The 23,995-nt window shown below is 46.0% G+C and overlaps 1 protein-coding gene across 2 annotated transcripts in view; it reads left to right on the forward strand.

The window, feature by feature from the left end:
• LOC111962607 (protein O-mannosyl-transferase TMTC2-like) overlaps nt 1-23,995 on the forward strand; it is a 165,602-nt gene that overhangs the window by 70,016 nt on the left and 71,591 nt on the right. For both annotated transcript variants that reach the window (XM_023985818.1, XM_023985820.1), the window contains exon 2: nt 14,047-14,626. In XM_023985818.1, the coding sequence (XP_023841586.1) occupies nt 14,047-14,626 (580 nt within the window). The remainder of the gene's footprint in view (nt 1-14,046; nt 14,627-23,995) is intronic.

Below are 23,995 nucleotides of genomic sequence, written 5' to 3' on the forward strand. Positions count from 1 at the left end.
GTGGGATGGGATGGGGATGGGGCTATATGTAGAGAGGAAAGATACAGAGAGAGGGACGGATAGAGAGTGCATGATGTTTGTGTTATCCAACAGCTTCCGGTTTTCTATGCGGAGTCAGGAGCTCGTTGACAGATTCTGGGATGTAATAATCTGGGTGTATATCACCCAGCCTGCTCTGCACTGGCAGGTTGTAATTGGCTCTCACGCCTGGCTGAGATTGGCTAGGCAAGGCTATAACCTACATACAACTTGAAAGTTAACCTTGGAAGAGGCACTACAAAAAAAAGATTGTTGTACTGAAGAACACCCTAACTTGGCTCAATGGAAGCAAAAGTGTTTTAGCTATAACTATCACTTTACAGAGGAACTGCTACTGTACACTAAAAGGGTCTTTATAGCTTTCAGAAGAAGCTCAACTACGCAATGCAGTTACAAAATGCAAGATTTCCATGTGTGAAAAGTTGAACTGCTCGCAGAACAGTATTGCCATCCGTGGCTCCCGTTTGACTAAACAGAACTGAGCTGAGTGCTGAACATTTCCTTCATTACTCCGTCCAACCCTGGACAGTGAAGCCAAACAGTGTTCTGTCATAGGGCTAGGGGCACTCCAACAGCCCTATCAATCACACCCTGCTGTGTTTCTGCTCTCGATGAGTCTGTTACAGTACCGCCAATGATGCAACAAACACCTCACCCCCAGCAACCACCCTTACACCATGCATAGCTGCCTAACCAGGGCTGCCCTCGCTTATTTCTCATGGTGATCAGGATGCATAGCTGCCTAACCAGGGCTGCCCTGCGCTTATTTCTCATGGTGATCAGGATGCATAGCTGCCTAACCAGGGCTGCCCTGCGCTTATTTCTCCATGGTGATCAGGATGCAGAGCACATCCAATGGGACCGTCCCAGTTTAATACAAAGGACTGATCAGGATACAGAGCACACCCCAATGAGACCGTCCCAGTCTAATACAAAGGACTGATCAGGATACAGAGCACACCCCAATGGACCGTCCCAGTCTAATACAAAGGACTGATCAGGATACAGAGCACACCCCAATGGGACCGTCCCAGTCTAATACAAAGGACTGATCAGGATACAGAGCACACCCCAATGGACCGTCCCAGTCTAATACAAAGGACTGATCAGGATACAGAGCACACCCCAATGGGACCGTCCCAGTCTAATACAAAGGACTGATCAGAATACAGAGCACACCCAATGGACCGTCCAGTCTAATACAAAGGACTGATCAGGATACAGAGCACACCCCAATGGGACCGTCCCAGTCTAATACAAAGGACTGATCATGATACAGAGCACACCCAATGGGACCGTCCCAGTCTAATACAAAGGACTGATCAGGATACAGAGCACACCCCAATGGGACCGTCCCAGTCTAATACAAAGGACTGATGTTGAATTAAACCCTCAGGAAGTGGATTAACCCTGAAGGAAACTACCTGAGACACAACAGTGGAAACCACTGACTTTTGTCTACCCACAATACTTCACCAAAGACAGAGGAGAGAGGTGGGATGGGGATGGGGCTATATGTAGAGAGGAAAGATACAGAGAGAGGGACGGATAGAGAGTGCATGATGTTGTGTTATCCCAACAGCTTCCGGTTTTCTATGCCGGAGTCAGGAGCTCGTTGACAGATTTCTGGGATGTTAATAATCTGGGTGTATATCACCCAGCCTGCTCTGCACTGGCAGGTTTGTAATTGGCTCTCACGCCTGGCTGAGATTGGCTAGGCAAGCTATAACCTACATACAACTTGAAAGTTAACCTTGGAAGAGGCACTACAAAAAAAGGATTGTTGTACTGAAGAACACCCTAACTTGGCTCAATGGAAGCAAAAGTGTTTTAGCTATAACTATCACTTTACAGAGGAACTGCTACTGTACACTAAAAGGGTCTTTATAGCTTTCAGAAGAAGCTCAACTACGCAATGCAGTTACAAAATGCAAGATTTCCATGTGTGAAAAGTTGAACTGCTCGCAGAACATGTATTTGCCATCCGTGGCTCCCGTTTGACTAAACAGAACTGAGCTGAGTGCTGAACATTTTCCTTCATTACTCCGTCCAACCCTGGACAGTGAAGCCAACAAGTGTTCTGTCATAGGGCTAGGGGCACTCCAACAGCCCTATCAATCACAGCCCTGCTGTGTTTCTGCTCTCGATGAGTCTGTTACAGTACCGCCAAGATGCAACAAACACCTCACCCCCAGCAACCACCCTTACACCATGCATAGCTGCCTAACCAGGGCTGCCCTGCGCTTATTTCTCATGGTGATCAGGATGCATAGCTGCCTAACCAGGGCTGCCTGCGCTATTTCTCATGGTGATCAGGATGCATAGCTGCCTAACCAGGCTGCCCTGCGCTTATTTCTCCATGGTGATCAGGATGCAGAGCACATCCCAATGGGACCGTCCCAGTGTAATACAAAGGACTGATCAGGATACAGAGCACACCCCAATGAGACGTCCCAGTCTAATACAAAGGACTGATCAGGATACAAGAGCACACCCAATGGGACCGTCCCAGTCTAATACAAAGGACTGATCAGGATACAGAGCACACCCCAATGGGACCGTCCCAGTCTAATACAAAGACTGATCAGGATACAGAGCACACCCCAATGGGACCGTCCCAGTCTAATACAAAGGACTGATCAGGATACAGAGCACACCCCAATGGGACCGGCCCAGTCTAATACAAAGGATGATCAGATACAGAGCACACCCCAATGGGACGTCCCAGTCTAATACAAAGGACTGATCAGGATACAGAGCACACCCCAATGGGACCGTCCCAGTCTAATACAAAGGACTATTCAGATACAGAGCACACCCCAATGGGACCGTCCCATCTAATACAAAGGAACTGATCAGATACAGAGCACACCCAATGGGACCGTCCCAGTCTAATACAAAGGACTGATCAGAATACGAGCACCCCATGGGACCGTCCCAGTCTAATACAAAGGACTGATCAGGATACAGAGCACACCCCAATGGGACCGTCCCAGTCTAATACAAAGGACTGATTCAGGATACAGAGCACACCCCAATGGGACCGTCCCAGTCAATACAAAGGACTGATCAGATACAGAGCACACCCCAATGGGACCGTCCCAGTCTAATACAAAGGACTGATCAGGATACAGAGCAACCCCAATGGGACCGTCCCAGTCTAATACAAAGGACTGATCAGAATACAGAGCACACCCCAATGGGACCGTCCCAGTCTAATACAAAGGACTGATCAGGTACAGAGCACACCCCAAGGGACCGTCCCAGTCTAATACAAAGGACTGATCAGGATACAGAGCACACCCAATGGACCGTCCCAGTCTAATACAAAGGACTGATCAGGATACAGAGCACACCCAATGGGACCGTCCCAGTCTAATACAAAGGACTGATCAGATACAGAGCACACCCCAATGGGACCGTCCAGTCTAATACAAAGGACTGATCAGATACAGAGCACACCCCAATGGGACCGTCCCAGTTTAATACAAAGGACTGATCAGGATACAGAGCACACCCCAATGGGACGTCCCAGTTTAATACAAAGACTGATCAGGATGACCAGACACCATCCCCAATGGGACCGTCCCAGTCTAGTACAAAGGAACTGAAATCAGAATACAGAGCACACCCCAATGGGACCGTCCCAGTCTAGTACAAAGGACTGATCAGAATACAGAGCACACCCCAATGGGACCGTCCCAGTTTAATACAAAGGACTGATCAGGATGCAGAGCACATCCCAATGGGACCGTCCCAGTCTAGTACAAAGGACTGATCGGGATGCTAGGGAGCAGGCGATGTTGTCCATTGAACTAAAACAGCGCAGCAATGCTGTGTGCTTGAGTCTGTTCCAGTGTCCCCCTGTTTGCTTATCTACTGTTGCATGAAATGGAGTGAGTCTGTGTTTGTACTGACAGAGCGTTGCAAATAACCCCTCGCAGGGATAGACAGCTACTACTGTGTTAGAGCATGCTACAGTTATTAGGTATACAGTCAAAATAGTATTTGGGGGTTCTAGAAAAGAGAGGATGCTTATAAAAAAAATATCAACCTACAGTATATTTTTCCGTTTTCTTGGAGGTTTATGCCACAGCATTGAGTTTCTGACCTAAGGATATGGAATGAGGTGAATATGAGTGTATAGCCTAAATGGGAGAAGAAGGAAATTCGTAGAGGTTGAGCATTGCTCTTGTTGACTTTGGCCCTGTGATCTATAGGTGTCCATGTCCTGTATCTTGACCCTCCAGTCGCACAGCAGTCATTTACCCTTGTCCGAGGAGAGACGTGTAACACCCAGCACTTCATTTGTGTAGCTGGTGCTTCTCGCTACATCGTGGTATGTAGAAGATATCACATCAAATTGTGGGTCTTCTTTAACCTGTATTTTAKGAGTTTAGCTGTGTGTAATTCATGTAAATATGTTTTTTCCCTCTGACTTATCAAACAATGGATGCATTGAAAAGGATCCTGATTTGTATAACACTCACGCTTCTCAAGGCTGGTTTTGTCTGAGGCTTCTATTATAATCTCACTAATCATACGTGTCAAAGAGTGGAGGAACTATTCATCCCTGACAATGGGGATTTAACGGTGGCCACAGTGGTTGCTGTGCTTGGCACATGAGCTACACCACATAACCTTCTCTGTTTGTCCTGGCTGACTGGCGGGGTGACTTACTCTACCACTGACTGTATAGCCTGGTGGTCCTGGCTGACGGCTGTGGCGGGGTGACTCTACTCTACACCACTTACTGTATAGCCTGGTGGTCCTGGCTGATGCGCGTGCGTGACTCTACTCTACACATGACTGTATAGCCTGGTGGTCCTGGCTGACTGGCGGGGTGACTCTATACACTATATGTTTAGGCTGGTGGTCCTGGCTGATGGCGGGTGACTCTACACCACTGACTGATATAGCCTGGTGGTCCGGCTGCATGGCGGGGTGACTCTACTCTACTCACTGACTGATGTATAGCCTGGTGGTCTGGCTGACTGGCTGGTGACTCTACTCTTCACCATGACTGTATGCTTGTGGTCCTGGGCTGACCGCGGGGTGACTCTACTCTACTCCACTGACTGTATAGGCTGGTGGTCTGGCCACTGGTGACTGGCGGGGTGACTCTACTCTACTCCACTGACTGTATAGCCTGGTGGTCCTGGCTGACTGGCGGGTGATCTACTCTTCACCAATGACTGTATAGCTTGGTGGTCCTGGCTGACTGGCGGGGTGACTCTACTCTACCTCACTGACTGTATAGCCTGGTGGTCCTGGCTGACTGGCATGGTGACTCTACTCTTCACCACTGACTGTATAGCTTGGTGGTCCTGGCTGACTGGCGGGTGGACTCTACTCTACTCCACTGACTGTATAGCCTGGTGGTCCTGGCTGACTGGCGGGGTGACTACTCTCCACTGACTGTATAGCTGGGGTCCTGGTGACGGCGGGGGTGACTTCTACCTACTCCACTGACTGTATAGCCTGGTGGTCCTGCTGACTGGCTGACTGGCGGGGTGACTCTACTCTACTCCACTGACTGTATAGCCTTGGTGGTCCCTGGCTGACTGGCGGGGTGACTCTACTCTACTCACTGACTGTATAGCCTGGTGGTCCTGGCTTGACTTGGGGGTGACTCTACTCTACTCCACTGACTGTATAGCTGTGGTCCTGGGCTGACTGGCGGGGTGACTTCTACCTACCACTGACTGTATAGCTTGGTGGTCCTGGCTGACTGGCGGGTGACTCTACTCTACTCCACTGACTGTATAGCTTGGTGGTCCTGGCTGACTGGCGGGGTGACTCTACTCTACTCCACTGACTGTATAGCCTGGGTGGTCCTGGCTGACTGGCGGGGTGACTTACTCTACTCCACTGACTGTATAGCCTGGTGGTCCTGGCTGACTGTGGCGGGTGACTCTACTTCTTCACATGACTGTATAGCTTGGTGGTCCTGGCTGACTGGCGGGGTTGACTTCTACTCTACCCACTGACTGTATAGCCTGGTGGTCCTGGCTGACTGGCTGGACTGCGCGGGGTGACTCTACTCTACACCACTGACTGTATAGCTGGTGGTCCTGGCTGACTGGCGTGGTGACTCTACTCTACTCCACTGACTGTATAGCCTGGTGGTCCTGGCTGACTGGCGTGGTGACTCTATTACTCCACTGACTGTTATGACTGGTGGTCCTGCTGCTGGGGTGACTCTACTCTATTCCACTGACTGTATAGCCTGGTGTCCTGGCTTGACTGGCGGGTGACTCTACTCTACTCCCTGACTGTATAGCTTGGTGGTCCTGGCTGGAATGGCGTGGTGACTCTACTCTATTCCACTGACTTATAGCTTGGTGGTCCTGGGCTGACTGACGTGGTGACTGCTCCTCTATTCCTGACTGTATAGCTTGGTGGTCCTGGCTGACTGGCGTGGTGACTCTACTCTACTCACTGACTGTTATAGCCTGGTGTCCTGGCTGACTGGCGGGGTGACTCTACTCTACTCCACTGACTGTATAGCCTGGTGGTCCTGGCTGCTGGTGACTGGCGGGGTGACTCTACTCTTCACCAATGACTGTATAGCTTGGTGGTCCTGGCTGACTGGCGGGGTGACTCTACTCTACACCACTGACTGTATAGCTGGTGGTCCTGGCTGACTGGCTGACTGGCGGGTCGGTGACTCTATCTACACCACTGACTGTATAGGCTGTGGTGGTCCTGGCTGACTTGGCGTGGTGACTCTACTCTACTCCACTGACTGTATAGCCTGGTGGTCCTGGCTGACTGGCTGGTGACTCTCTCTACTCCACTGACTGTATAGCCTGGTGGTCCTGGCTGACTGGCTGACTGGCGGGGTGCTCTACTCTTCACCAATGACTGTATAGCTTGGTGGTCCTGGCTGACTGGCGGGGTGACTCTACTCTACCACTGACTGTATAGCCTGGTGGTCCTGGCGACTGGTTGACTGGCGGGCGGACTCTACTTCACCACTGACTGTATAGCCTGGTGGTCCTGGCTGACTGGCTGTGGTGACTCTACTCTTACTCCACTGATGTATAGCCTGGTGGTCCTGGCTGACTGGCGATGTGACTCTACTCTATCCACTGACTGTTATGCCTTGGTGGTCCTGCTGACTGGCGTGGTGACTCTACTCTTTCACTGACTGATAGCCTGGTGGTCCTGGCTGACTGGCTGTGGTGACTCTACTCTATTCACTGACTGTATAGCCTGGTGGTCCTGGCTCTGACTGGCGTGGGTGACTCTACTCTATTTCACTGACTGTATAGCTTGGTGGTCCTGGCTGACTGGGCGTGTGACTCTACTCTATTCCACTGACTGTAAGCTGGTGGTCCTGGCTGATGGCGTGGTGATCTCTCTATTCCACTGACTGTATAGCCTGGTGGTCCTGGCTGACTGGCGTGGTGACTCTACTCTATTCCACGACTGTATAGCCTGGTGGTCCTGGCTGACTGGGCGTGGTGACTCTACTCTATTCCACTGACTGTATAGCCTGGTGGTCTGGCTGACTGGGCGGGTGACTCTTACTCTATTCCACTGACTGTAGCCTGGTGGTCCTGGCTGACTGTGGGGTGACTCTACTCTACTCCACTGACTGTATAGCCTGGTGGTCCTGGCTGACTGGCGTGGTTGACGTGTCTTACTTACTCCACTGACTGTATAGCCTGGTGGTCCTGGCTGACTGATGGGGTGACTCTACTCTACTGACTGTATAGCCTCTTGAATTTTTGTTTGTAGGCAGGGTGAAGCAAGATGGAGTCATGGTTGGATTTGCCGAAAGGAGGACGGGAGAGGGCCTTACACCCGTGTCGAAAAGGCGTGTAGCAGGGGTCGAAACTAGAATTTCCGCAAGTTAGACAGTCGATGTGTTGGTAATAATTTGGGAGCACTGTTCTCAAGTTACTTTTGTTAAAGTCCACTGCAACAATGAACGCTGCCTCCGGGAATGCGGTTTCCAGTTTGTTCAGTGTCCAATAAAGATCTTTGAAAGGCTTTTTGGTGTCGGCTTGGAGATGAATGTCGCCCGGCGTCTTAAACTCACTAAGACCCCGCCACGTCTACCTATCCTTTGGCGTATTCGCTTCCTACTCTCCAGTAGGACTCCCAAGCAGCTAGGCGCCTCACCGAAGAAGCTATCCCACTGTTCAGGGAATTTGTGGAGGTCGGGTGGACAGTGAGTACACAGCGATTCGTATTCCAATTGTTCTACCCAGGTATACATAGTAATGCACGAAACAAACTGATTAACAACATTTGAGAAAAACACGAGAAAACCTGCAATGTTTTAACAGAGCTCAAGGCGAGTCCATCTTAACCAGTTAAACTGCACAAGATGGCACATATCTGAGACCAGGCTGACATTTATTCTAGTCGGCTGCCAGCGGGCCATATACATTTAAAAAAAATAATAATTGGGGTTTAGCTGGGTGGGGCAGAAATGAATGGTCGTGATAACTCAGGAGATATTCTTGTTGATCAAGGTGTCTGTTGACAACGAGATCTGTTATGATTGTTGTCTGAATATGAATGGGACGCAAACCAGCTGTTTCTCAGAGAAGTTATACCTCTGTATGAGTATTTAATAGCGCTGAGACATGATTTTGAACATTTGGCATATTCTTATCCAGACATGTCCCATTAATAGTGTGTTTCTCTAAGAAGTGATTTGTAACAATGACACAAAGGAGTAGGTTTTTCTCTCTCTCKGCAAATCTTTCTCTAGGCAAATTACCCCTGTGACTGACTTTGAGCTTTTTATTTTTCCCTGAGTGAAAGAGACTTCTAAATTTTAACATCTTCAATCAGATAGATGACTTTCACACTAGCACATATGTTCTCTCATGTTCTTATATAATAATATCATTTTCATGTTACACTTCCTTAACAGATATTGTATGTATTGTCAGGATTTTACAAACCGAATCAGTTTTCAAAAGCACTCAATAGTACAAAATGAATTACATTTGTGTTGTTATCAAAAGAGAGTAAGATTGCCAACCTTGAGAAATCACTCAAATTGGCACCATGAGGGTATTGTACTATTCTATTATTGACCTGCTAGCATGCCCATGGGAAGAGACATTAGACAAAGGAGCTGGCAGAAAAGCTGAATGGACAACCCTGAAGCCTCAGTAGGCATTCGCAAAATATGTCTGTGTTCCTTTCAGATATTGAAGCAGGGTGATGACACGTACTTGGCATAGACGACATCACTTTTCCCAACTGCCAGAGCTGTTTTCCTTCATTTCACATGCTGGCATAAATAGAAAAATATGTTCTGAGAAATGTCACTTTCTTCGGTCCTTGCTCTCCCTCTCTACAATTGTCTCTCTGATAGCATGCTGCATGATTAAAGTTACATTTATGTAGGCTATTTAAGGGTTTTACCTAGTAGTTAGTCATCTTTCCATTCTTTTAATCTTAACATTTCCTGTCAAAGACGATGTGTAGTTGTTTTGATGTGAAACCCTTCATTCTCAACTGTCATTTATTAGAGGAAGGAAACACACTGGAAAAATTAGCATAGTCATTAATCTGCAAGTTTCTTCAGTCTTTGGAAGACTATCTGTCCTCATATCTGGCTTCTGCTCTCAGAATGATCTGATTCACCATACCATCCCAAAATGGCTAATGGTACTGTTAAAGGAAGATGTGGATTTATATTCCTCTGGCTTTCAATCACAACTCTATTATCTCATCTCATCTCTGTCTCTGACCGCTCCTGGGCCTTTTCTGCCCCTCTTCCTCCCAGAGAGGAGATGGAAAAGTCAATCAATTCTCAGTTTCAGATGGTCTTTTAATGTGGGTTTCTGTTGTCATGGGAATGGTGTAAGCCCTATTTGTTTAACCCCGACTGATTTATTCACATGTCAAGCTCTTCTAGGAATACTGAATGATACTGAATGATACTGAATGATACTGAATGATACTGAATGATACTGAATGCGAATTACCACAGTGACCATTTCCTATGGATGAGGACACTGAAGGTACCACTTCCTACAGCAAAGCTTAGCTGCATCAGTATCTGTCAACAACTAGAGATAATATTTAATATCACAATATTTGATGACTGACAGAGTAAAAACAACCATTTTGTAGACTTCTTTGCAAAAATACAGTTACAAAATACATTGAGTGTACAAAACATTAAGAACACCTGCTCTTTCCATGACATAGACTGACCAGGTGAAAGCTTTGATCCCTGATTGGTGTCACTTGTTAAATCCACTTGAATCAGTGTAGATGAAGGGGAGGAGACAGGTTAAATAAGGATTTTAAGCTTTAAGACAATTGARAGATGGATTATGTTTGTGTGCCATTCAGAGGGTACATTTTGTTTTAAATCGGTGCAACTGAATATTAGGAAGGTTTTCCTAATGTTTAGTATAGTCTGTGTATAAAGCTGTGGTAGCCATGTTTTCTGTTGCTGTCTCTTTAATGTTGAGCCTGTTTGAAGGGAAAGTGATCCTCCTCATTGAGGGAATTTGGAGGTTGTGAGGAGGGTTAGTCACGGCTTTGATATAAGCACCATACACTTTACTGGGTTTGTTTTTATTTCTGGGTGAATCACACGCCTTTATTTCAATGCACTATTCTGGTCAAAACACTGGGGTGGCGAGCTGCTATCAACACTGCTGCATTTGGGTTTTGTCTAGATCCACCGTAGTAATCACTATGAGTACCATCTTGTCTGGAGGATTAAGTTATCTACATACTAGGCCTACATAAAGTTTAGAATGTTTCCTCTTTGAGCTTACATCCTTTATAGTTGATGTTTTTCTGACTTGCCTGCCCTGTCTGTATCTCTTGAGCTTTCGACGAACCCTCCTTTTGAAACGGAAGTTTCACTACAAATATTTTGTACATAAAAAATGCACCAGACTCTGTGCAAACACTTTGACAAGGCAGAGTGATAAGGAAACAAATATCTGACCGATTGAGTCACATGATACTCTTCCTAGAGATTGGGTGCAGACATGACTTGGCTCGGACAGAGTTGAAGTCTTCGATGGTGATGGGAGTGGGAGGTAGTGCTTTTCGGGTTTAGCTTGTTAGAGGTCACATGATACTGCCGGTCCTCTGGGAGTCGCCACGCAGGCAGGCGGATAAAGCATGGTGTTGGCGGAAGGAATGCGGTCCCGGCTGGAAAAGGTTTGCAGTGCACAGAGAGGTCCTGCTACCGCCAGCTTCCCAGAAGGATGGGGCCCAGCCACAGAAACCCAATCTTCCACTCCACCAGGCAGGCAGGCCCGGCAGGCCCTTTAGCCAGAGCTGAATGGGGCTGGATGCGCTGTGGTGATCAGGACCCACGCAGCCATGCAGGATTAATGAATGAATGGCCTTGGATTGCATTGGACACATGATCATGCAAATGTGTTGACATCCACTTGGAACAGTGGTGGGTAAGGAGACATGGGTTAGACGACCCCCTCCCTCTCCCCCTCTCTCTCTTTCCACATTCTTCTATCCTCTCCCCCTAGAGTGCCTGTCAACCCCAGTGGTGTAGGTGCTCGCCTGCCTCTCTAACATTCAAGAAGAAGGCAATCTGAGAGCTGAACATTTGCATTGTGATTCAGGCATCTATGACTGCTTCAGAGAGACTTGATGGACTGGCATTGGTTTCTGGCCTTCTATTTTGGTGCCAGAGCTGGAGTGTGTTTTGAAGCAATATATATTGTATCTGTCCTTTCTGTCTCCACGGCAATGTGCAATGGAAAAAAGGCACACTTGTCATCCAAATGGTTTAAAGATGTAATTGAACCATAATACCGCTGATGTGAGCCTTTTGTGGTGGAGTGAAGATCTCACTTGACAAATGGGCCAGAGAAAATAAACTGGCATAAACTGGCATGAACCAAAGAGAGAGGCCTAACCCTGCCAGTGATGAGCTGCCTGGAGCCCCAGAAAAACCCATCGGATCTACGTTTAAATATTATTTGAAATCTATCAAATACTTTCAGCGTTTGTTTTAGCCTGTTTGGAGGTCCAGATGGGCAGGGTTGGCACTATTGCAACCATTCTATTGGTTCCATTGCACCAGGCAAGCTCAGTCAAGCCCAGCTTAAGTATATGACATTATTTAAAATAGTTTTGAACCCAGGTCTGAAACTTAATGATCTGCTCACTGACATGTCATGCATTTCTATTATATAGAAATATCCCCGGCTGATTATCTTGCCTCCCCACTTCCACATAGGCCAGGTTAGTTGTATTAATTTCCCCCCAGATCCATCATAAGGCGGGCTATTTCTCCTCGCCCTGTCAGAAGTCGTTTATTTGGTAATTTGTTGTGGGTTGCAATCTCCACACCCTTTCCCTTTCCAACAAACCCATCTGCTTTCTGGTAAAATCATATTAAGGGTCAGTGCAAGATGGTTGCTACTGGCGTCTACACTATTCAATAGGACAATGTCAGGTAAAAGTTCTAGGTTTCAGAGCAACACAAATGCTGCAGTAGTAAGACAAATAAATCATTTTTATGTTTTTAACAAAATCAATGGACCCATAGATCAATTTCAGCTTGATTCATCTGCCGCCGTGGCCTCTTTCTTTGAATTTCTTGTTTGTCTCAGTCTGTTAGTGTGTTGTGCAGTGTGTGCCTGTTTTCTCCCTCTCCTCGCTCCACACCTAATTGTGTGTGCTAATTGAGCTTGCCATGGGGACTGATTACAACCTGGAGCTCTCTGTGTGTTATCACATGTGTCATATCCCATCCATCACTTTTTTAAATGATGCATTCTATGTTATAATGCATCTCCTCCTCTCTAAAGAGACTCATTACATTGCCATCACCTCCCTTCCTGCTCCCCCTGCCTCCCATACACACAGGGTCAAGGCCTTGTCTCACTGCCAGAGCCAGACAACACCTCAGAGCTGGGTGACAAATACCCAGACACTCTCTGCTCCGGTAGGGGGCAAATAGCACACCCTTCCACCCCTCACACAGCTTGGGGCTGATGTATGACCACCAGGGTCAAACACTCAGGCTCGACCCCATCCATCGGGAGAGGGGATAGTACAGTACCCAGGCCAGGGCTGCCCTGTGGTGGGGTAACTACATGTACAGAAATGCACAGACAGCATGGTCTCTCCATGGGCGTTCCATGGCCCCTCAACACTGAATATCCATGGCCTGCTATCCACTGCTTTCTAGTTTGCTCTCTAGTCCCTCCTGCTTTATTCTCTCTCGCTCTCTCACCCCCCCCCCCCCCAGTGTGGTGTGTCTGTGTGTGAGATACCCGTTGCTAAACACAAGGCTAGCTGTGATTGACAGGTCCCTGGCTCCCCACGCTCCATTACGCCAACATGGCATTCCCCCTCTATCTCTCGTTTGCTTTATTTGTTTTTGGTGAAGGGTGTGGAGCATGCTCCTCCCTGGCCCCTGAGTCCACACAGTAAGATCACTCCTGTTGGTGGAGGAAACATGACCACACTCTCAAAGGAGATTTACACAACTTTAAAGCTGTGTACAGTTCTTGTATACGCCAAAGTATACTACAGTGCATAGCCTACTACTGCTGTTTAGGTCTCCAAAACAGCTAAAAAGGAGACAATACATCCATAGTTTATCAGGAGAAAGGACACACACTGCCTGTGGCATTTGGTCTTGTTGGTATAACTGGATTGAGGCCCCAGGTGGTCAAATTGGAGAAGCTGAGATGGTCACTCAGAGGTTTGATCACACATCCTTACATGTACCTCATCTCTCACTGTGATTGGTTGTGTCTCTGAGCATGAGCAGGTTTCAAGGTGAACTGATTTCTTTCTGAAGCTCTTTTCTTTGGGGCATGATAAATGACCACTTCTGCGTTTAATAGAAATCTAGACATGTCTTTCAGTCCTTGCAGTTCTACTGAATGTCATAGTACAGTGAAGACTGAATTGACTGAAAAGACCCAAGTACTATGGTGGCGTTGCTCTTGATCAGGTTATCCATAAGCATGAGGATCATTACACATACACCTTCTAACCCCTCTGTTGTCCTTCTCCCCACAGCCGTGCGATCAAAACTAACCAGGACCTACTCCCAGAGACCCCGTGGATCAACATCTTCTACGATGACTTCTGGGGCACCCTGCTCACCCACAGCGGCAGCCACAAGTCTTACCGGCCCCTGTGTACCCTCTCCTTCCGCCTCAACCATGCCCTGGGCGGCTTGGAGCCCTGGGGCTACCACCTAGTCAATGTGGGCCTCCATGGGGCAGTCACAGCCCTCTTCACCTGGTTGGCCCGCCTGCTGCTTGGAGGGGGCCTGTGGAGCCTCCTAGCTGGGTTATTGTTTGCCTCGCACCCCATTCACACAGAGGCAGTGGCGGGCGTGGTTGGCCGGGCCGACGTGGGCGCTGCTCTGTTCTTCCTGCTGTCGCTGCTGTGCTACGTACGTCACTGCACCCTGCGAGGGGGCTCTGCGGGGCCCTGCAGGCTGGGGGCCTGGCTCCTGGGCAGCCTGGGCTGCGCCGCCTGCAGCATGCTGTGGAAGGAGCAAGGGGTGACGGTGCTGGCCGTGTCGGCCCTCTACGACGTCTGTGTTTTCCATCGGCTCAAATTGCGTCAGGTCATCACGCTGGTTTACAAGGTAAACAGTTTGTCCTTGCCCTGCGGTGTTGTTTTTTCCCATGTATCTCATTTCCTCCTCTCTCTCCGCTTGGCAAAAGCCTGGCAAACCGCAAAGTGGAAAGCTGATCTGTTCACATGTGGAAGTATTCCTGTGTGTTGTTTGTTTTCATTAGGATGTAATTAAAATTAAAAAAATTCATGTATGTACAGCTGTGTGATCTGGAAGGAGCTGCTGTTTTGTCCTCTGAATGCAAGGAAAATACACAAGTGGGGAAAGAAAATAAAGGGGAAACTATTTATCCTGTTTCTTCATGGAAATTGAGCGTAGACTGTTTGTATATACCCATACAAACACACAGAAACACACATCCATACATGAATGTCAGAGCAGTGACTAGCACTCCAAACCCTTCTTATTATCCCTAGGGTTTTCAGTGGTTAGCTTCGCCCACGGTTGGCTGAGCGTGAACTACAATGTGTAGTTCAAACGTTTAGAAACGTCAATAATCATTGCTTGCGAAACGATTTTCGAAACATCTGCTGATATTCCACTTATCTTTCATATCAGTCTGATGGAATCGCTCAAATAAAAAATATACACTTACTGTAGCAGTTTGGCACAGATCCACCAGCTGTGTGCCTCCAGCTGACCGACTACACTTCCTCCCCAGTTAGCTTACACACAGGTGTTCAGAGCATGCTAGATAGCTAATTAGCACAGGTGGCTGCCTATCTTCCGTGTGTCTTCCATAACAAGCGATGTAACATGGCCGTGTGGGAACACTAACCCTAACCCTATAAAGGTGTGTAGTAATTGAACCTTTTGTTTTTTGGAAAATGATTTCTTGCTGAAATGAAAAATAGGTTCCCTATGTTTCCAAAACCATAACATAAGCAATGCGTCTTTACATTCAGAATGAGCTTTGGGGATCTTAACAAAATGCCCCCAGCCAGAAGATACTATCGTCAATAGACACTAAAGCAGTTGGCGTCTATGAATGGGTTATGCAGTGACATGAGTTAGGGAACCATATTATTATGGAAATGGGGTCATGGGAGGCTGCTAGGGAGTTTTGTCAGTTGAATTTGAATTCCCATCGTGCCTACATCATTACATTATCCTTAAACAGTGTCATTATCATTATGCATCGTTGCCTTCCCTTGCAACATGATCTGTTACCAAACCCCAATTAGAAAACGCTTTATTAATAAGTAAACCATCGACCCAAACTCAGTTTGTTAATGATTTGTTAATTACTCGTCCGTCACCATAATGTGGTGCATGTTATTGAGATGAAGGATACTGGTATGTAACATAATGATGATAAGCTATTTTGTTTACATGAAATGCATAACATTGACATTAATCTTCAGTGTGTGTGTGTGTGTGTGTGTGTGTGTGTGTGTGTGTGTGTGTGTGTGTGTGTGTGGTGTGTGTGTGTGTGTGTGTGTGTGTGTGTGTGTGTGTGTGTGTGTGTGTGTGTGTGTGTGTGTGTGTGTGCGCGTGCTTGTGTTAACACTGTGCCTTGTCAAGTGCTTACTGTCTGCTGTCTAGTCAATGTGACTTCCACCAGTCTTTGCGCATCGGCCAAGTTGAAAAAGACGTGCACAAATGTGACAAAGGGGATCCAGAAGAGTCGATGGCACTCTAGGATGCTGACGCATACATGGAAAGGCCAAAGGGTGTTTCTGGGAGTGGGAGAGTTGGTGGAGGGGTGTGGGCGGGGGCGGGGGGAGGGGAGAGTGAACGAACAGAGAGAAGAGCGAGAGACGGGAAAGAAATCTAGCTTCTCCGTTTTAGTGCTCATCACAGTGTGAAAAAGTGAGTGAGGGCCCTTGCTGTCTTTGTCTCCATGCTAGCCTCTCTCTCTTGATTTAAGCCTTATCTGAGGTTTGTGTCTTCTGGAGTACTGCCCTCCATTGACAGAGGCATACAGGCCTGCTAATAGTGTGTCAGGGCTGGCTGGCAGAATGCAGTGCTAGGAGGACTGAAGGAAAGGATACCTCATATCTGACAGCTTCTCAACATTTGATTGGAAATCCACCGTACAACACATCTCCCCTGTCAACCCTTCCCTGAGACGAGAGTCGCAGATCTACTTACACAATGGTCGCATGGATGGACCCGAGCCTATGGATTTCTGTCATGCTTTGCCATGTGTGTTGATGATGTTCTTTGGCAGACACCCGTGGGCCATATGCTATGTATACCCATTTCTAGTGTGCAGCTTTGCGGTGCAGTTGTCAGTTTCACAGACTCACTGCATATCTTTGAACCCCAGCACAGAAGAAACAAGCAGGGAACGTTGAGTGTGTTAAGGCTGGCAGGTCTCATGCATTCCTTGTTAATTATAAGGTTACAGTATGTCTCTTTCTGTGATCACGACGCCGAGTCACCTGAATGAATTCTACTTTGTTATTATGATTGGGACCAGCGCTCGCTCGCTCTCTCTCTCTCTCTCTCTCTCTCTCTCTCTCTCTCTCTCTCTCCTCTCTCTCTCTCTCTCTCTCTCTCTCTCTCTCTCTCTCTCTCTCTCTCTTCTCTCTCTCTCTCTCTCTCTCTCTCTCTCTCTCTCTCTCTCTCTCTCCTCTCTCTCCTCTCTCTCTCTCTCTCTCTCTCTCTCTCCTCTTCTCTCTCTCTCTCTCTCTCTCTGTCTCTCTCTCTGTCTCTCTGTCTCGCTCTCTCTGTCTCGCTCTGTCTCTCTCGCTCTGTCTCTCTCGCTCTGTCTCTGTCGCTCTGTCTCTGTCGCTCTCGCTCTGTCGCTCTGTCGCTCTGGTCTCTCCTCGCTGCCTGTCGCTCTGTCTCTCTCTCGCTCTCGCTCTGTCGCTCTGTCTCTCTCGCTCTCTCGCTCTGTCCCTCTCGCTCTCTCGCTCTGTCTCTCTCTCTCAATTACATTTCAATTTAAATGTTATGTTTACATTGCCAAGCAAGTGAAATAGATATAAAAAAAACACTTAGTGAAATAAACAATAAAAAGTGAAATAAACAATAAAAAATGAACAGTAAACATTACACTTACAAAAGTTCCAAAGGATTAGACATGTCAAATGTCATATTATGTCTATATACAGTGTTGTAATGATCTCTCTCTCTGTCTCTAAATTCAATTAAAATTTAAATGTAAGGGCTTTATTGGCATGAGAAACATATGTTTACATTGCCAAAGCAAGTGAAATAGATAATGAACACTTAGTGAAATAAACAGTAAACATTACACCCACAAAAGTTCCAAAAGAAAAAAGACATTTCAAATGTCTATATACAGTGTTGCAACAATGTGCAAATAGTTAAAATACAAAAGGGAAAATAAATAAACATAAATATGGGTTGTATTTACAATTGTGTTTGTTCTTCACTGTGATTGCACCCAGCAGATATGGGAGTTTATCAAGATTGGATTTGTTTTCGAATTCTTTGTCAGTCTGTGTAATCTTAGGGAAATGTGTCTCTAATATTGTCATACATTTGGCAGGAAGTTAGGAAGTGCAGCTCAGTTTCCACCTCATTTTGTGGGCAGTGTGCACATAACCTGTCTTCTCTTGAGAGCCAGGTCTGCCTACGGTGGCCTTTCTCAATAGCAATGCTATGCTCACTGAGTCTGTACATAGTCAAAGCTTTCTTTAATTTTGGGTCAGTCACAGTGGTCAGGTATTCTGCCACTCTGCATGCATTATTTTGTGTTTTACGTTGTACAAGGAGGATATTTTTGCAGAATTCTGCATGCAGAGTCTCAATTTGGTGTTTGTCACCTTTTGTGAATTCTTGGTTGGTTAGCGGATCCCATACCTCACAACCATAATCGGTAAGGGGTTCTATAACTGATTCAAGTATTTTTGGCCAGATCCTAATTGGTATGTCGAATTCTATGTTCCTTTTGATAGCATAGTTGGCCCTTCTTGCCTTGTCTCTTAGATCGTTCACAGCTTTGTGGAAGTTACCTGTGGCGCTGATGTTTAGGCCGAGGTATGTATGTTTTTTTGTGTGCTCCAGGGCAGGTATTCCCAAACTGGGGTGTTCAAGTATTCCCCAGGGGTACACGCAACGCTGTCGGAGGTACGCCAAACAAAAATGTGATTCACATTAAAATATATATATATATTTTTTTCACATTTTCTAACAGTCCATTTATATTTTTAACGGGGCTATACATTTGGGTGAGGTTTCTTTCTTGCCTGAGTAGCCTTGTTTCACTGCCAAAAATAACATTTAACCATCTAGTGTTCAGCAAAATAACAACACAATGTCAAATACAGGTAGCCTAGTCAAATAATGAATATCAAATAACCGTTACTCTCTCGCGGGAATTCCACTAACGGTCCGTATGTAGCCAAACATAGCTGCTGCTCATGTTGGTATCTGTACTGATGGCACAAAAGTCATGACAGGGAGACATAGTGGAGTAGTAACGCACATGAAAGCAGTTGCCCCTGACACCACTTGGGTACACTGCAGCATCCACTGAGAGGCTCTTGCTGCCAAGGGAATGCCTGACAGCGTGAAAGACGTTTTGGACATTACAGTGAAAATGGTTCACTTTGTTAAAGCAAGGCCTCTGAACTCTCGTGTATTTTCTGCACTATGCAATGATATGGGCAGCGACCATGTAACGCTTTTACAACATACAGAAGTGCGCTGGTTATCAAGGGGCAAAGTATTGACAACAATTTTTGAATTGAGAGACGAGTTTAAAGTTTTCTTTACTGACCATAATTTTCACTTGTCTGACCTTGTCAGTGATCTGTTTGTTAACTTGGCTTTCGAAGACTTTAGAAAGGCAGGGCAGGATAGATATAGGTCTGTAACAGTTTGGGTCTAGAGTGTCACCCCATTTGAAGAGGGGGATGACCGCGGCCGCTTTCCAATCTTTAGGAATCTCAGACGATACGAAAGAGAGGTTGAACAGACTAGTAAAAGGGGTTGCAACAATGGCGGCGGATAATTTTAGGAAGAGAGGGTCCAGATTATCTAGCCCAGCTGATTTGTAGGGATCCAGATTTTGCAGCTCTTTCAGAACATCAGCTGTCTGGATTTGGGTGAAGGAGAAGCGGGGGGGGGGGGGGGGACTTGAGCCAGTTGATGTGGGGGGTGCAGAGCTGTTGGGGTAGCCAGGTGGAAAACATGGCCAGCCGTAGAGAAATGCTTATTGAAATTCTCGATTATTGTGGATTTATCGGTGGTGACAGTGTTTCCTAGTCTCAGTGCAGTGGGCAGCTGGGAGGAGGTACTCTTATTCTCCATGGACTTTAGTGTCCCAAAACCTTTTGGAATTAGTGCTGCCGGATGCAAATTTCTGTTTGAAAAAGCTAACCTTTGCTTTCCTAACTGACTGTGTGTATTGGTTCCTGACTTCCCTGAAAAGTTGCATATCGCGGGAACTATTCGATGCTAGTGCAGTACGCCACAGGGTGTTTTTGTGCTGGTCAAGGGCAGTCAAGTCTGGAGTGAACCAAGGGCTATATCTGTTCTTAGTTCTAAATTTTTTGAAAGCGGCATGCTTAATTAAGATGGTGAGGAAAGCACTTTTAAAGAACAACCAGGCTTCCTCTACTGACGGGATGAGGTCAATATCCTTCCAGGATACCCGGGCCAGGTCGATTAGAAATGCCTGCTCTCTGAAGTGTTTTAGGGAGCGTTTGACTGGGATGAGGTGTGGTCGTTTGACCGCGGACCCATACATGATAAGGGGTGGTCGTTTGACCGCGGACCCGAACGACTTTCTGTATACTCTCAGCGGAAGTAGGTTGACATTTCCAGAACTGTGTTCTAGGATAGTGAAATGGGTTCCTTATGTGATTGTGGCTTTCAGTCTATTATTTTATCATTTTATATCCACTGCAAATCTCCCATTGTGTCATTATGGGTTCGTTTTGCGGTTTCAAAAATCTTGACAGTTAAGAGCTAGGGGCTTGAGAGTTATTCTGTGAAAGCAGAGTTATTCTGTGAAAGCAGAGAGTAATTCTGTGAAAGCAGAGAGTTATTCTGTGAAAGCAGAGTCATTCTGTGAAAGCAGAATCATTCTGTGAAGTCAGTGCAATAGTATATTATTCAGTCCAAGTTCTTCAGTTAGAGGGGATTTCCACGCAACATGTTCATTTAGATAGCCACTCTAGCTTTGCCCTCATGTGGGTGTTAGCAAGCTAGCAAGCAGGCTAGTTAGTGCTAGGTATCAACAACCAATCCAGTAGGGGCTGGAAGCTATAGTGAGCTTCGATTGGTCAATAGCGTTGTGATACAGTAGAGTATTTGCATAAAGTTCACATTTTCCCCAACTTTGGTCCCGCCTTGTTCACGCTCCAGCACCCGTGCTCGCATAGGAAAGAAGGGAAGAGACTTATAAAGAGAGAATGTGCATGGCTCACTCTCTCTGTATATCCCAGTTTTAGCTGGCCCACTCTCCAAGAACACGAACCACTGGCGTACACTGTACCAGGCACACGTCCACACAGTAATCACTCGACAATGTGAAAATCCCTGCATATTTCATCACGTTTTATTGGAGTGTTGTTGTTGTTTCACCCCTCCCATTCCATATGTATGAGCCTTGGCCCCTTCGAAGTGCTGCTTTATCTGGGCCTAATTTATTAGAGCTTCTATTTACATGCTAATGTACGTTTGTCTCTGCCAGCATCGGATGGCTGCTGTCCATGTCTTTTCATACCTCGGAAGGCACGCAACTGATTGGTCGGTTAAGAAGCCCTATCACACACATGCAGGGGAGAAAAGCATGTTGTTGAACTAAAGACCGAGAGGTCAATCACCCCAATTTAGCATGTGCAATTTCCTGGGAAATTACATGATTATTTTCAGACCATTTTTGTATGCAATCTATTGATAGCACTGAGAATAAATGAATATAATTATATTTTTCTATGCTTTGTCTCAAAAGAACAATAGAATTTATATTACCCTATTTGGAGGAGGGTCACATCAAGTGTGTCTCTGCTGTCAACCTGAAACAGCCGCCTTTTGGATTTTGTGTTTAGCCATGCTGAAAGAAAGTTACTTTCCACTGGGCACAGACGTCAATTCAACGTCTGTTCCATGTTGGTTCAATATAATTTCGTGGAAATTATGTTGAAACAACATTTAACCAACCAGTGTTTGCCCAGTGGGTTATATTTCAAATGTCATTGGTTCCAATGATTGTTGGTGCTGGAGGGTGGTCACATCAAATGTGTCTCTGTTGTCAGCCTGAGACAGCCACTATTTGGATTTGTGTTGAAAGATAGGTGTTCTGAAAGAAAGTTGCTTATATTTCAAATGTCTTTGGTTTCAAAGATTGTTGGTGTATTACAGGCATGTGGATTTTCATAAGTAAGCATTTAGATAGATATGCTGAAACGCCAGTCTGACTGACGATAAACATGTCATTCATTAATTTGCTAACTTTTGTTTCTTATATGTATTACAGTATGTAGCCAATCTGTGTATGGACCCTAAAACGTTTGGTATGAATATTAGTTTAGAACCTATCTATGAACCTCAGCTATCATAGTTGTTGTATCGACTTCATGCCTGAATGGCATTAATGAAGCCTATGGATTGAGTATAATATAATAACTTTATTGTACCAAGGATGCAAGTCCTATATACATGCAGTTATTACCACGAATGAGATCCCCACATTGTAGCCTGTACATTGAATATATTCACTGATCATGAACTCTTCCTTGGCAAATAAAGGTGCGGTTCTAGTCTTTGAATGATGCTGTGTCTGCATGTATGTATTACAATTATACACTTCAACAGTGTTTACCACTCCTGCTCCTGGGACATCAATGATTACACAATGAACTATGGAATAGACTAGAAACACGATTTAAGTGAATGCTGATTTGTAATTCATATATACAGAAAAAAACAGTACACTACACTTCGTATTCGTGTCTAACACCCTTCATCGGCATTAATCTGAGGACACAGGATAGGTGTAGTATTTTCAATGAGATACTTAATTTCAACCAGAGGAGAATGTGAAACACTTTATTGAAAGTTCATTATCCAGGTGTTTTAAAATGCATAATACATGCATTATGAATATTATAATTGTAATATTATATTATAAATACAAGTTTCAAGTCTGTAACTTCAATGCACATATGAGTGTGCATTATTTAAAAAAGAGGCAGAAAGACAAGGTGGGTAGAGAGGTGTAAGACAAAGGGAAAGAGGTAAGAACAGAGGCAGACAGCATATAATTATGAATTACAGTGCTACCCTAATATTCTCTCACTTCATCACAATTACAGTTTGCTCTAGCGGTTCTGTCTCTAACCAGCCTTGGGCCCCAGTGGCGATGACGGGACTGGCTCCTCTTCTTCACATCAAAACATACCTGCAGACGAGAGACAGATGGATAGAGAGAGTGCATGATTAAGCCTTGTTTTTTATTCTAACACAGTCAGTCATCATAATCATCAGGTGAAATGCAAAACTGACCTTGGATCATTAACTCTGGGACTACTACATCTCTATGTGTATTTCAATGTAAAGCATCTCTTTATTAACACTTCCCGTTGATCCGACCAAGTGACATCTCACCTTTGATCATGGCTGTCCCCTCTATGTAGCCAGTCCAGATGCGGGAGGGTTCACCAGTGTCAGTGGCACTGTATTGTCCTCAAAGCGAGCAAAAAATGTATTTAGTCTGTCTGGGAGCAAGACATCCTGCGTGCCGCGACGGGGCTGGTTTTCTTTTTGTAATCCGTGATTGACTGTAGACCCTGCCACATACCTCTTGTGTCTGAGCTGTTGAATTGCGACTCTACTTTGTCTCTATACTGGCACTTAGCTTGTTTGATTTGCCTTGCGGAGGGAATAGCTCACACTGTTTGTATTCGGTCATTTTCCGGTCACCTTGCCCTGGTTAAAAGCAGTGGTTCGTGCTTTCAGTTTCACGCGAATGCTGCCATCAATCCACGGTTTCTGGTTTGGGAATGTTTTAATCGTTGCTGTGGGTATTATGTCGCCGATGCACTTTCTAATGAACCGCTCACCGAATCAGCGTATTCGTCAATGTTGTTGTTGGACGCAATGCGGAACATACCCAATCCACGTGATCGAAGCAGTCTTGAAGCGTGGAATCAGATTGGTCAGACCAGCGTTGAACAGACCTGAGCGCTGGAGCTTCTTGTTTTAGTTTCTGTTTGTAGGCTGGAAGCAACAAAATGGAGTCGTGGTCAGCTTTTCCGAAAGGAGGGCGGGGGAGGGCCTTATATGCGTTGTGGAAGTTAGAATAACAATGATCCAGGGTTTTACCAGCCCTGGTAGCACAATCGACTGGCTGATGATGCAGGTTCATAAACTTAACTGGGGAGCAGGTTCAATACCCGTGCCAGCCTCCACCGGGAGACCTATGAGGTGGCTTTTGGTTTTAATCCTCCAATC

Source organism: Salvelinus sp. IW2-2015, linkage group LG4q.1:29, assembly GCF_002910315.2.
Source record: "Salvelinus sp. IW2-2015 linkage group LG4q.1:29, ASM291031v2, whole genome shotgun sequence".
In the NCBI taxonomy this organism is placed as follows: Eukaryota; Metazoa; Chordata; class Actinopteri; order Salmoniformes; family Salmonidae; genus Salvelinus; species Salvelinus sp. IW2-2015.